At 44.3% G+C, this 13,931-nt stretch overlaps 5 protein-coding genes across 5 annotated transcripts; 3 read left to right on the top strand and 2 right to left on the bottom strand.

The window, feature by feature from the left end:
• Positions 1–325: 325 nt before the first annotated feature.
• On the bottom strand, positions 326–943 carry FSST1_012679 (acyl-CoA N-acyltransferase; the record flags this gene model as incomplete). The annotated part of the gene is made up of 1 exon (XM_083235926.1): positions 326–943. One exon carries the CDS (start codon positions 941–943, stop codon positions 326–328), a length of 618 nt encoding a protein of 205 aa, XP_083082375.1.
• Positions 944–1,280: 337 nt separating this feature from the next.
• Positions 1,281–2,638, bottom strand: FSST1_012678 (major facilitator superfamily domain-containing protein; the record flags this gene model as incomplete). The annotated part of the gene is made up of 2 exons (XM_083235925.1): positions 1,281–2,240; positions 2,294–2,638. The coding sequence occupies 2 exons, from the start codon at positions 2,636–2,638 to the stop codon at positions 1,281–1,283; spliced, it is 1,305 nt and encodes a 434-aa protein (XP_083082374.1).
• Positions 2,639–3,006: 368 nt separating this feature from the next.
• Positions 3,007–5,331, top strand: FSST1_012677 (uncharacterized protein; the record flags this gene model as incomplete). Its single annotated transcript, XM_083235923.1, has 4 exons — positions 3,007–3,041; positions 3,095–3,620; positions 3,667–5,226; positions 5,275–5,331. 4 exons carry the CDS (start codon positions 3,007–3,009, stop codon positions 5,329–5,331), a joined length of 2,178 nt encoding a protein of 725 aa, XP_083082373.1.
• Positions 5,332–6,105: 774 nt separating this feature from the next.
• On the top strand, positions 6,106–8,751 carry FSST1_012676 (uncharacterized protein; the record flags this gene model as incomplete). The annotated part of the gene is made up of 1 exon (XM_083235922.1): positions 6,106–8,751. One exon carries the CDS (start codon positions 6,106–6,108, stop codon positions 8,749–8,751), a length of 2,646 nt encoding a protein of 881 aa, XP_083082372.1.
• A 1,383-nt stretch (positions 8,752–10,134) lies between these two features.
• On the top strand, positions 10,135–12,023 carry FSST1_012675 (putative MFS transporter; the record flags this gene model as incomplete). Its single annotated transcript, XM_083235921.1, has 3 exons — positions 10,135–10,641; positions 10,698–11,037; positions 11,092–12,023. The coding sequence occupies 3 exons, from the start codon at positions 10,135–10,137 to the stop codon at positions 12,021–12,023; spliced, it is 1,779 nt and encodes a 592-aa protein (XP_083082371.1).
• Between the last annotated feature and the right edge of the window lie 1,908 nt (positions 12,024–13,931).

Below are 13,931 nucleotides of genomic sequence, written 5' to 3'. Positions count from 1 at the left end.
CTTGAAGGAATGGGAATGGAACAACGATTCGAAGACATGCCAGCGATACCGACGACTTACCGATTCTGCGTACCGATTACGACGACATGCCGATCAGACACAATCTTGACGATTCACTCGAGACAGACCATCATACCGACCCGAAGACGATTACCTGGATCATGGAGGAGTTGGGATATGGATAAGTGGGGTTGAGAAGGGGCTTGGGAGGTGCTGGAAAGAGCTTGGATCAAGAAGTGGATGGACAGGCACATTGGGAGGCACGTGAGAAGAACCAATAAAAAAGGACTCATTCATTATCTCATACAGCTGTTGACTTTGACACTCATTGATTCTGTAGCTGTGGTAACCCACGTAGAGTTTCCCATTCCCTTTCCGTCATTCCCAAGTTGATCAAATCATGCCATCCGCGGTTCTGCCAAATCTGTTGCCTTCTTATTCCCTCATGTACAAACCCCATACTCTCGTAAAGATGGACAGCTCGTGGATTGTACGAAGCTGTTGTGATTCCAATGGTGTGCAGGCCAGCGTGCTTAAAGCCCCAATCAAGTATCCAATTAATAGCCTCTCTTCCGTAGCCTTTGCCCTGGTGTTCCTTTAGAAGAGTGATGCCGATTTCTGCATTACGATGATGAACAACATGAGGAGCAATACCACCCCAGCCAATGCACATGACACCAATGATGACGGGTGTTTTGGTGTTTTCGTCGCGTAGACATATGGCGACACCGAGGAGGGAGTTGCAAACAGATTCGAGGTATGAGTCGCATTCTTTCTGGCCCTTGGGTTGAAGAATTGAAGGTGCAGTGAGAGCTTGTACAACAGGGTCTTTTAAGATTTCGAGGGCTACTTTTTGGAGATTTGTATCATTCTTGTCGGCTCTGATGTACTCCAATCGCTCAGACCTGTAGGCGTTGACGATCTCGTTTGTGGTGTAATCCATGTTGTTCGGATCTGAGTACAAGGCGTAATTGATAGAGTCGTTGATTGGAGGTGGTTTGTACTGAGGGCGACTCAAGCATTTATACTTCTCGGATACACCAGAAACTAGACTAGATACTTCGAGTATTGAAGTGTGAGATGAGAGTCTTCGTTACATCCGACGCTATACTCAACTCGGTTACCGGGTGAGTCAGACCGCATACTGTATGAGTTGCCTATCTGGTATCGTTCTGCGTAACTCCAGCCAAATGGGATACAAAATGCTGGAAACAAATATTTTATTTCGTTCATCTACTTCTACGACTCATATTACCTCTTGGCAGTTATGTGAATTAATGTTAGACCCTTCCAAATATCCCCTCTGCTGTTCTAGCCTTGGCACAAACAGCAAGACAGCCCCCAAATAAACACATCGCGCCACTGAACACAGATACCTGAAAAAACCCGCCGAATCGATCAATGAGAGCGCCATTAACAGGTGGCCCAATTAAAGCGGCAAGAGAACTGACTGCTAAACCCATACCCATATAAGTGCCGTTATCTCGAGGGTCCTTGACCACAAGAGTAAAGGCTGCAGACACACCGGAAATAATTGTTCCCGAAGTGAAGCCAAAGATTGCTGCATATACCACTAATGATGCGGTACTCTTTGCCTCGTTCATGCAGAGAATGACGATGCCGGTGGATAGTCCGCCAAGGGAGTACATGTTCAGCCGGCCATACTTGTCTGCGAGTACTCCGGGTATAATACGCCCAAACGTTGACGCAGCATTTGTAATAGCAAGGAAGTAAGATGCCAAGGTTGGGTTAACGCCCCGTGAAACAGCGTAAGTAGGAATAAAGAACAATGGTGCAAACATGCCGATAAATAAAAAGAACAGTGACGAGATGACAAGTAGATACAACGGGTTCTTGAAAGCAGCCGGAAGGAAGAACGAGGTCTTTCGACTCGGCAATCGAGATCTGACAGTGATGCAAGAGAATGACATGAGAGGTATCATGACAAAACCCATGATTCGGATAGACCAGCCGAAGCCAAGTGAAGAGTCATTCAACATCTTGGACAAGGCGATTGGGAAGACGACTCCGCCAATTGAAGAGCCCGAGACTGCTATCCCAAAAGCTGCCGCTCTCTTTTTGTCAAAGTACTGAGAGACAGCTGCGAAAGCTGGGATTTGGAGAAATGCCATTGCACTACCCATTAAGACACCCTGGGCAAGCATAAAGTGCCAGTACTCTGTGCATAAACTCGTCATCATGGTTGCAAAGATGTAAGTGACTGCAGCCGGTCTGATTACCTGAGAGCATGTCAGTAAATAGTAACACACTGCTGACTTCTGGAAGAACATACCCAAGCGCCGTAGCGATCAAACAAAGGTCCACTCAATGCACCGGCCGCAAACTGGATGAATGTCGAAACAGATCCGATCCAAGCAACTGTATCTGCTGAATGTCCGTGAAGTTGGTGCGTCATGTAATATTCTTGAAGGACGCCGAACGAATTGGCGAAACCGAGACATGAGAAGAAAATGCAAGCTGCACCTGCAGCGACGAGCCAGGCTTGAAGGCCACCATCAGGCGCAGGAGAAGATGTCAGTTCAGTATCTTCTTCTATCTTCGAAGAAGTCTCCTTGCTTGGGGAAGAGTCGTCCCGAGTCTCGGAGCTGTCTTGTTTAGACAAGTCCTTAGACAACATTGTAGAGGATCAAAATTAATTGGATTGAGAAATGATTCAGTCCCGAGGTGGAGATGACTCTTAGATGGCCAGGATTGAGGCAAGTTGGCTTTGTATTGAGATGGTAAATTGATGTTATCGATCGAGATACCAGGACAACTTTATACGGTGATAATCGACTCATTCGTCCAAGTCTTTAATATCGTTGCAGACTCGGAATATCGCATTGACCAATTAGAACGAGACGGCGTCGGGTTGTAGTCGGGGTTAAGATTCGGACTCGGTGTACGGCGAGCCAGAACTACATGTCAAGTAGATTTTACTCAGGTCAACTTCCGAATTTCCCGCTCTCGCTCTTTCTACATTCCTTCATTTCAGCAACATTAATCATGGAACCAATTCGTCGCCGTCGAAGACCAGCCGTGTATGCAATGTCTGTTTCAAACAATTAGTTCTGTACAACTGACTTGCTTCTAGGGCTTGTACATTATGTCGCAAACGCAAGATGCGCTGCAATCGCGGGTCTCCGTGCAGCAATTGTACCCGGTCAAGACGAGGTGAATGCGTTTATGAGAACCATCACCCAGCACCTCCTCAACCAACTCAAGACAACAGACGACAGCTAGCACCTCGCAATATTGACGATTTTCCAGGATTATCGTTGCCAACACCTGAGGATCAATCCATTGTTTCAGTTCTTGGTCCACCGGCAGTACTCGTGGGCGTCTCCCCCACTACATCAACACCGCATTCGGATCTGCCAGAACTGGAAGCGCTAAAGAACAAGGTCAAGTTACTTGAAGACCAGCTATCGAAATCGGCCACAGCGCCTTCTCATCCCCAAGATTCATCGTCTAATTTTGAGACGACATCAACTCAATTAGGCGGCACCTTTCATCTTCATTCCCAAAGTCAACCGGGTGGCCGGTTGGCGATACCTCGTGCTATTTCTCACAAGACAAGACTTTTTGGACAAAGTCACTTCGTGACTGGATTGCCCTTGGTGAGTATAGATTATTTGTCATCGATCGTCGTACTGACTGGTATAGCTTCGAGATATTCTGGAAATTATCGACAAGAATACAAGCGAGGCTTCGGATCTTATCAAAGAGTATCAAAAGTGCAAAACTTTAGGTAAACGTATCAAGAAGCTACGCACTCCTGAATGGCCGACATTACTTACCACACATCTCGTTTCTCGTGTGGTTTCGGACAGTCTTGTTGAGTGTTACCTTGGTACGATAGAGACGCTTCATCGTATTTTGCACATCCCGACATTCAGAAAGAATTACAATGCCATGTGGGAGTCCGACAACGAACCAGGCCGAGATCTTCTCGTCCAACTGAGGCTGGTGCATGCCTTGGGTGCAACGACATACGATGAGAACTTCTCTCTTCGGTCATCAGCTATCCAGTGGATATACGAGGCGCAGACATGGATCTCTGAGCCAGAGTTCAAGTCAAGGCTTGGAATTGAATTCCTACAAACGAATATCCTGTTACTTCTTGCAAGAGAGATTGTGGCCGTTGGTGGCGAAACACTTTGGATCGCATGTGGCTCGCTCCTAAGGACCGCTATGTCGATGGGCTTACACCGAGACCCAACACATCTCCCTCAAACTCCGACGTTTGCTTGCGAGATGAGAAGAAGAATTTGGAATACTATACTTGAGTTGTGTTTGCAATCAAGTATGACATCTGGAGGACCGCCGATGATATCTACAGAGGATTTTGACACTGAACCTCCTGGAAACTTTGATGATGAGCAGATCTTGACCGAGAACCCCACATCGCGGCCTGACAATGTTTTCACGCAAATATCCACCGCGAGAGCAATGCGAAAAACATATCCGTCTCGTCTCAAAGTGGCCAAGCTGCTCAACGATCTTCGACAGGGCGACTCGTACCAAGAAACCTTGCGCCTAGACTCAGAGCTCAAGGCCTCGTACAAAGAGGCTATTCACACTCTACAAAGCTCTAAGAAAGATGCACTCTCACCCACACAGTTCGAGCTGTCCGCGATGGATTTTACCATACGTCGCTTTCTGGGCGCTCTACACTTTCCTTTCTTCGGTTTATCTCTGACAGAGCCGAGTTACGCTTTCTCGAGAAAGATGGTCGTCGAGACTGCCTTCCGGTCATGGTCAATTGCACGCGGTACAGGAAATGATAATGTCGAATTTGCACGGTTTATCGTCTGCAGTTCTGGGTTCTTCCGAACCTCAACCTGGCTAGCCAGTATAATACTTCTACTCGATCTTAGAAACCAGGTCCAAGAAGAAGACACCTTTTCATCAACGCCAGTCCGGGCGGACGTATTCAACATGATGCAAGACTCCAGACCGTGGACGTTACAGTGCATTCAGGCAGGCGAGACGAACATCAAGGGTCACCTGCTAACTTCATTGGTACTGGAACAGATCAAAGCAACTATGAATCGTGCTTCAGAAGAGGAATTGGGTCAGAACATGATGCGGGCGGGGGTGGAGGTGACTAGGGAGGCTTTGGGCGTATTTGAGTCGTCTATCGCACAGCTTGAGCCAGATGGTGGGGAGTTCCAGTCGTTGAGTGGCCCGGCGATTGACTTTGGAGAGGATTGGAACCTGATGGTGAGTGACATTCTTTTTGTTTGAAGTCAAGATACTAATTGTCTATAGCTGACTGATGGGTTTTTAAATGGCGGAGCGGCTGATCCCATGACATGGATATTCTAAATCTTTAAGATCTAATTTTCACGGGTCAATTGTGACCAATTATAATCTGAGATCAATTTTATGTTTTTGCATGTATAAGGCCCTGTCTATGAATTGTTCCTTGATTATTGTTAGATCTTAGCAAATTTAGACGAGCAATTCAGCAACGCCTCGGAACTACCCATAGAATCTTCCTTCGCATAGAACCTGGCTTGAACGGATATATCAACTGATTAATAAAAGTCTGGGTTTTTCTTATCAATAATTATATGCATCATAAAACAAAATGATCATAAGTAGAAACCAGCTGCTGAGTTGATGCGGCTTGTATGCAGAAGAAAAGTCTTACTTTGTTAACCGTATAGTATTATGACTCTTATCTGTTGAGAGAATAAAGTTAGTATTGGGCCTAGGAACTCAAATTGATCGACCGTATGAGACATCGACAAACATTCCCTATAACGCTCCAATGTACAAGATTGTAAATGTTCAAAAATGCCTATCGACCCCGCATTGATGGATTTGACATTATGCAGCTTTGACACTGCACATATTATTGGCTACGGCCTGTTAAGTAGGCTGAGGTATACTGCATAGCCGCTTTGCGGCTGATGTCAGATGAGCTCGCAGCCTGAAAATGATTTAAAGGTCTCACTCCTCTCGTCCTTCGTGATTACACAACAATCTCGAGTCAACCTGTTGAGTGCGTGCCGAGACGTAGTTTACGCATCCAGACATCTACGAGTGTTATCAAATCCTTTTATCCCTGAAATTAGAACACCTTGACAATTCAACATGCGCCTGATCCATGTCGAAACGATGAAGATGCGACAGTTCTCCGAACGTCAAATTCCTGAATACGCCATTCTCTCCCACAGATGGGGCGAGGATAAAGACGAGGTATCATTCTCTGACATGACAAAAGGCTCATCAAAAAAGGTAGGAATGGCAAAAGTGCTGGGCTGCTGTAAGCAGGCCAAGAAAGATAAAATCAAATACATCTGGATCGACTCCTGTTGTATCAAGAAGGACAGCTCAAAGGAGCTCGAAGAGTCCATCAACTCCATGTTCCAGTGGTATAAGAATGCCAAAGTTTGCTACACCTACATGAGCGACGTGCCCAAAAGCAACAAACCTTGGGAGCTGGGACCCAACTTTTACTCAAGTTCGTGGTTTCTACGAGGCTGGACATTGCAAGAACTCTTAGCTCCCAAAGAATTACAGTTCTATGACCAACAATGGAATTTTATCGGCACGAGAAACGACTTGTCGAAAGAGATCGGAAAGATCACGAATATTCCTCGAGGGTTTTTAGTTGGTTGCGACTTCCACAAGGCAAGCGTGGCACAGCGAATGTCGTGGGCGGCAAATCGGAAAACCAAAAGAAAGGAAGATATGGCCTACTGTCTCTTGGGGATATTCAATATCTCGATGTCGATGATATATGGCGAAGGCGACAAGGCGTTTGAGCGTCTGCAACTGAAGATAATGGAGCAAACAACAGACGACTCTATCCTTGCTTGGGGAATTTCTGAGACTAACCTCAGTGGAGAATCTACTAAAGTGACTAAGGCAGTCTCGGCTGGGGTTTTTGCTTCCTCTCCCAAGGACTTTTCTGGTTGTGGACGTATAGTACCACATACCCAGAACCCAAACCCCAGCAGTACTTTCGCAGTAGCGAGCGGCTTTGTTCACACCTCCTTGACGATACATTACAACGAGAAATGGACGGACTACGCTTCGCTCAACTGTTCCTTCGAAGGGAATGATGATCAAGTCATTGCAATCCCTTTGTACACTTCACCTTCAATCAGTGGATACATTAGACCAAAAACGCTCGGACCGATACTCGTCGCGAAACCACCAGTTGGGCATCTCTCTCGCCTCCGAATTCGTATCGATAGACAAATCGGTCCTGGGCAAGCAAAAGGGACAACAGGTATCTGGCTATGTGCCATAGGCTACCAGAAGCTTGGACTCAAATTGGCAGAAACATATCCGCCGCTTGAGTGGGAGAATAGTCGGGCTTTGCTCAACAGCAACGGAGATAGCAAATCTCGTGTCATCACCCAACTTATTCGATTCACATCTGATGCTGCAAAAAGCCATGATCTTATAGTGGCAATTGAACGAAACCCTACCAAGAGCGCATCGACGATGCGCAGCTTCATCATGCAGTCAGTCAAAGGATTGGAGCTGGCGGATATCGAGAAGAGCCTACCATTCATGGACCCAAAGTGTCGTGACACGAAAAAAGCTGATAATGGAACGATTGAGGTCACAGTTGATCAGACACATGAAAATGGCCCAGAAGGGGTACTTTGTTTCGTCAGCTTGGATCGCACAAACAAAGCTCTAACGGTTGCCAACAAACACCCAGCAATTTTGACAGCAAAGTTAAAATATGATTTTATGGATTCGCTAAAGAAAGAACATCTTGCAAGGTCAACAGAGCATCCATCCATCAAGAACCTAGCCACACTAAGGGATCGTCGAGATACCCTTGAGAATAAAATGCTTGCGATAGAACAAGAAGAGTGGAAGATTGCTGAAAAGAAAAAGTCAGTGCAAACAGAAATCAAAAGTCTTACGGATCAAATCGTTGCAGAGGAGGCCAAGACACAGGGGCGTCTGAAATCTTATGAAAAGCACAAAACCAACAGGTCGCAGGCCCAGAACATGCTGGACGGTAAAACCGCCTACTCACACGGTAATCCAAAGAGTCAACCACGGTTTTTATCAACCAAGGGAGAAGTCGCACAAGGCCCAGGAAACTGGTTTGAAAAGATCATTCAACGTCAGCTTGAAAGGGCATCAACGAAATCATACTCATGGCCTGTGGAAGTTGGCCAAGACATGGAAAACCTGTCGCCTCTTATATGGGCTGTCGCGAACACGAAAACTGAGATTGTAGACCTGCTTCTTGAAAAAGGATCAGACACTGAGGTCAAAGATAAACATGGTACCACATCACTTTCAGCAGCTGCCTACTACGGAAACACGCGGATAGTTAAGACCCTTCTCAAACATGGTGCGGAATTAGAAGCCAGAAACAAGCTCCATCTTACACCACTAATCTACGCATCTTACGGCGGACGTCAAGAAATAGTGACGCTCCTGCTTGACAAGGGAGCCAAGATCGAAGCGCGAACGGCCTCAAAAAGTACGGCTCTAGGTCTCGCCGCATCAAAGGGACATCATGATGTGGTAAACTTGCTTCTAGAAAGAGGCGCCAATATCGAATCCAAGGACGAAGAAGGTAATACGCCGCTTGCACGAGCGGCTTCTGGAGGGCACGCAAAGACGGTGACGCAATTGGTGAAAAAAAGAGCCAGAATTGAAACGCGAAACTTCAAGCAACAGACACCATTGGCTATGGCTGTAAAGAATAAACATGGGGGCGTTGCCAAGATGTTGATTGATGCAGGCGCCAAAGACTAGTTAAGGGAACAGACTTCTTTCAGGTCAATTCTGGGAGAAGGGAATGGAGGAACATGAGTTTTTAACGAATTTAATGAAAGAAAGTCCTATAAGAAAGGGCTAGCATTTCGACGGTATGTCATTGTTGTATTTATCTACTTGATACCCTTAACGCCTTGTAATATTCTCGTCGTGTTGGATGAAAATTAATTATCCGATATAGAAAAAAGTAAAAGAAAAAAAGAATTGCCTGCGTATTACAGGTGGCTGGAACTCTCCCGCCGGGAATTGAACCCGGGTCTCAAGCGTGACAAGCTTGCATACTGACCACTATACTACGGAAGATGATGGTTGTGTTCAACCATTGTAGCGGAGTTCGATGCTAGCCAGCCAACAATTAGCGTATATACCCTACATTCAGAGTGGACTACCACCAAACAGGGTCATATAGTGTCGGGCCTGCAGTTTTCAGTGTCATGCATCTGCTGGACGTTGATATTGAGGTAGACTCAACACGCTCAAAACAGGATCTTGTCTTAGAGCTAGCTCAAAAGTCGGTTTCTATGTCACGTTGGTTAGATGCAGCAGAGAGTCTTCCTTTTGACACTAATTTTGGCCCGATTCCTACGATTCCATCATTCCAATTTAACATCAGCCCTGTCTACAAATTCTATGATTAATTAATCCCGGTCGCGAAATATTTGGACCAATGGAACCAACCATACATGCACAGGTTCGATATCCGAGTTCTGACACCAGAGGACGCACCTTTCACAGGCGACCTGACTTGTGCAACTATTCTTGAAAATGGAAGCTCTTCCAATACATTAAACATCCTTGACATTGGGGAGGAATTGTCACTCCCTGACATTCCTCCAGATTCGCCTACCAGGCTATTAACTAAAAGTGATTCGTAAATTTAAACGTCATACCTGTCAGCCCGATTCCAACCACTCTTAATCTCTGCCAAAATCGTATCGGATAAGATTAGATTAGATTGATCCAATCCCCTGTTTCGCTCGTATTGACTGCTTGAGTAACTACCCTAGATAATCTTACTGGCGTACGCAGTGGATCCAACGGTGCCGTATTACCGTGAGCTGAACCTCTTTTGGTTCGACAATCGCTTTATAAATGGAACCTATTTGGTAAAGATTCCACTCTCAATTGCCGATCTTGCCGAGTAGAAGGCAAAAGACCCAGTATTGATCGGGACCAACGGACAGATATGATCTTATCTGATGCGTTTTTTTGTGAGGATATCCACCGACGTCGGAAATGTACTCAGTCTTATGAGCGCTCGTATTCCATTTTTAACGAAACCTGATCTGCCCTTCTTTCCTTGTCTTTCCACCATTCTCTGTCATTCATATTCTCTCTTTTTACATTCCTGTGTCTTTCATAATGGGTGTTTGGAATAGGTTGCGGCCCCGTGTTGGCTCTGGGAAGAGCTCGGAGGTCGACGCGACTGAGATGACAACTACCACTGACCACGAAAAGACTACACGATCACCGGAAGATGGAGTCAATCCTATTGCTGGGGACACATTACCAGATGAAGACGTCACTGAAGGTGTGAGGAACATGGAAGCTATCACGCTCATATGGACCAAAAAGTCACTCATCACACTCTTCATTTGCATCTGGTTCGTGTATCTTCTCAACGCGTTCCAGAGCTCGACTGTCGGTAGCCTGGTACCTTATGTTACCAGTTCATGGGGAGCTCACTCTCTTCTCAACGTCATTGATGTCGTTGCAAGCTCAATGACAGCGGCTGTGTTCATTCCCTTGGCGAAGCTTCTTGATCTTTGGGGTCGCGCCGAAGGATATCTTCTCATGGTGGCTTTTGCTGAGTTGGGTCTCATATTGATGGCTACTAGCACAAATTTGTCGATCTATTGTGCTGCCAATGTAAGCAACATGCAATGCATCATCTAATGACCCATAGACACTGACAAATTGGGTAGGTCTTCTACCAGGTCGGCTTCACAGGCCTCATCTACAGCATAGATGTCGTGACTGCCGACGCGACCAATCTCAAGAATCGAGCTCTAGCCTTCGCATTTACATCCTCCCCATACATGATCTCTGCATTCGCTGGATCGTACGCGTCCCAAGAAATGCTTGTCAACATTGGCTGGCCCTGGGGTTTCGGTACCTTTGCCTTCCTGACACCAGTCATCTGTGCGCCTTTGTACATTCTCCTCAAAGTCAACTTGCACAAGGCCAAGAAGAACATTCTACCCAAGAAGGCTAGTGGTAGGACGTTCAAAGAAAGTGTCTGGCACTACCTCATCGAGTTTGACAGTGAGTGCATCGTGTCTTGGCAAGGACTCTTTTCGCTAATATCATAACCTACAGTACTCGGTGTCTTCCTCTTCGCGACTGGCTTGATCATATTCCTCCTCCCATTCAACATCGCCGCGACAGCTCCCAACGGTTGGGCAACGGGTTACATCATCGCTATGATCGTCGTCGGTTTCGTCCTCCTTGTCGGTTTCGCCATCAACGAAGTTTACGTCGCGCCCGTTCCTTTCCTCAAGTTCCATTTCCTTGCCGACAGAACACTGGTGGGCGCGTGTTTGCTAGATCTGACATATCAGATTTCGTATTATTGCTGGAACAACTACTTCACGTCGTTCCTTCAAGTGGTCAACTATTTGTCAGTATCTGAAGCTGGTTATGTCAACAACACCTTCAGCGTTGTGTCTGGCTTTCTCTTATTCCTCGTTGGATGGGGTATTAGGAAAACAGGTTACTTCAAGTGGCTCCTCTGGATCGGTGTACCGCTTTACATCTTTGCTCAGGGACTGATGATATACTTCCGAAGCCCAACGGGATACGTCGGCTATCTCGTCATGACCCAGATCTTCATTTCGGTTGGAGGAAGTGTCTTCACCATCTGCATGCAGCTCGCAGTGTTGGCCGCCGTTGACCATCAGCATGTTGCTGCAGCCTTGGCCATGTTGAACGTGACTGGTACAGCAGGAGGCAGTATCGGTTACACTATTTCTGGCGCTATTTGGACAAACACCTTTGAGAAGGCATTGCTCAAGTATCTTCCGTCTAGTGCACTCGACAACCTTGAAGCCATTTATGGCGATCTTGATACTCAGTTAAGTTATGCCAAGGGAACTCCTGAGCGTATCGGTATCCAAAAAGCGTACGGTTACGCCCAGACTAGGATGTTGGCTGCTGGAACAGCAATTATGGCTTTATCATTTATTTGGGTGGCACTCATTAGGAACTTGAAGGTGTCGGAGATGAAGCAGACAAAAGGAAACGTCTTTTGAGGTTGGGATTGGGGGCCTATTGTGTTTCGTCGTACATATTGCTTCCGAATTCCAATGCTATATTCAACATTCTGATAACAAATCTGCCGCAAGACGTTAAAACTACTGTGAGCAGTAGCCTGTCCCCTTCTGTCAACTTTCACTCATGCATGACAACCATGGCCTCACATCAATATACATCCAAATATATTCTGGATCGTTGAATAGATAATAGGGTCTTGTCTATATTCCACCTATATGGCCAATCTACCACAGAGTCTTCTAAATAGTCATTACACTGATACAGTAACATAACTATAACGTATTCTCCTTTACAATATATCATATCGTGATCAATGTCATGTGGATTGTAACTCGTTAAAACATCACGAATCTCTCACGATAGAAGCAGCGTTATTTGGTCAATTGACTAGATAATCTGCACCAAGCCTTTAGCTTCGGGCTTCTTTATCTAGACTTCTTCCAGTAGTTGTATACTTATAGTCTTAGGCTATAACTAGTATAGTCTTTATAACTTAAAGGCTTTAGCCGCTATTATTACCTGCCTCTTTAACCGATTAAACTACTTATTATATAAGATAGTCTTATTAAGTGCCTTAAGGAATTTATTTTACTATTTAGATAATTTAACCTTTTCCTTTAAGATAACCTTTTTAAGCTATTATATTTCTTTTAGCCTTTTTCCTATTTTAACTCTTTTTTTTTTTTCTTTTTACTTATCCTTTTTATATAAAATTAAGAGATCTAATTTATAGGTAAAGGCTATTAGCTTAATTTTTATAAAGGTATCCCTCTTTTTTATTATATAGAGGTTTATTATCTTTATATATAGCTTAATATCTCTATTATAATTAACTATAATCTTAATTATATTAGAATATAAGCTATTAAAGTAATAATTAAGACTAATAGCCTTTAGCTTAATAATTAGTATTATATATAAGAATTATAATAAGTTAATTATATATAATAAGAGATTAAAATTAATTAATTTAATTAATCTTATTTAATTAAATAATAATATCTTTAATTTTTAATTAAGGTTATAAGAGAAAGAAATTATTACTATCTTTAATATAATAGAAGCTTCCTTTATAATCTCTATTATAAGGTTTATATTAAAAGAATTATATTATAGAAGAAACCTTATCTTAAGAGAACTTTAGATTTAATTATTATTAAAAATTTAATCTACGTAGATAGATTAACCTTTATTAAAAACCTAGAGGAAATTAAGAAGGCCTAGGCAAAAGCTTAAGGATTATAAAAAATAGTAACTTGTTAAGAGCCGTGGAACTTACGGTCACGTGTAACACTGATATACTGAATGTAACAGCTCTGACTCCCTACCTCAGGCAAATAATCACAAGGCTCGTGAAATACTCTGTCTTCACTTTAAAGAAATTAACTTCTCAATACGAATGTAATACTTATTTAACCAAGCAACCGAAGCCCTACACGACACAGGAGATAGTGCAATTAGAGTCACATGACCATTTCACCGCTCAGTCTAACGTGACTGCTGTGGCTACTGTGGATGGTTACGCGACACAATGTGGAGGAGGCCTTATGCCTTCACAACCAACAACCTCAATTGAAGACTTCATGGAAAAAGAACTTTGCAGAGGTCATGTGAATCTATTTGGACCAGGGACGGTGTGTGGGCTGCTTCTTTTTACTTCAGCGACGTAATGCTTCCTTGACTAACCTACTAAATTCCCGTTTCTTAGGTTGTGTAAGGATGGAGACGTGGGCTGCTATGCAATGCTGCTGTTTATCAGTACCTGACTAACATTGTTATTGAAGCCTTACATTGTGTAAATTTAAGCTAGAGAGAGAGTGAAAAAGACAGTGATCCGCGTTGGAAAGAGTGTGGAACTAGCGGATAACACAGTCTCGCAACAATAT

Source organism: Fusarium sambucinum, chromosome III (genome assembly GCF_050947815.1).
Source record: "Fusarium sambucinum isolate potato_lamoka chromosome III, whole genome shotgun sequence".
NCBI classification, from domain to species: Eukaryota; Fungi; Ascomycota; class Sordariomycetes; order Hypocreales; family Nectriaceae; genus Fusarium; species Fusarium sambucinum.
This window is presented reverse-complemented; position numbering and strand designations above follow the sequence as displayed.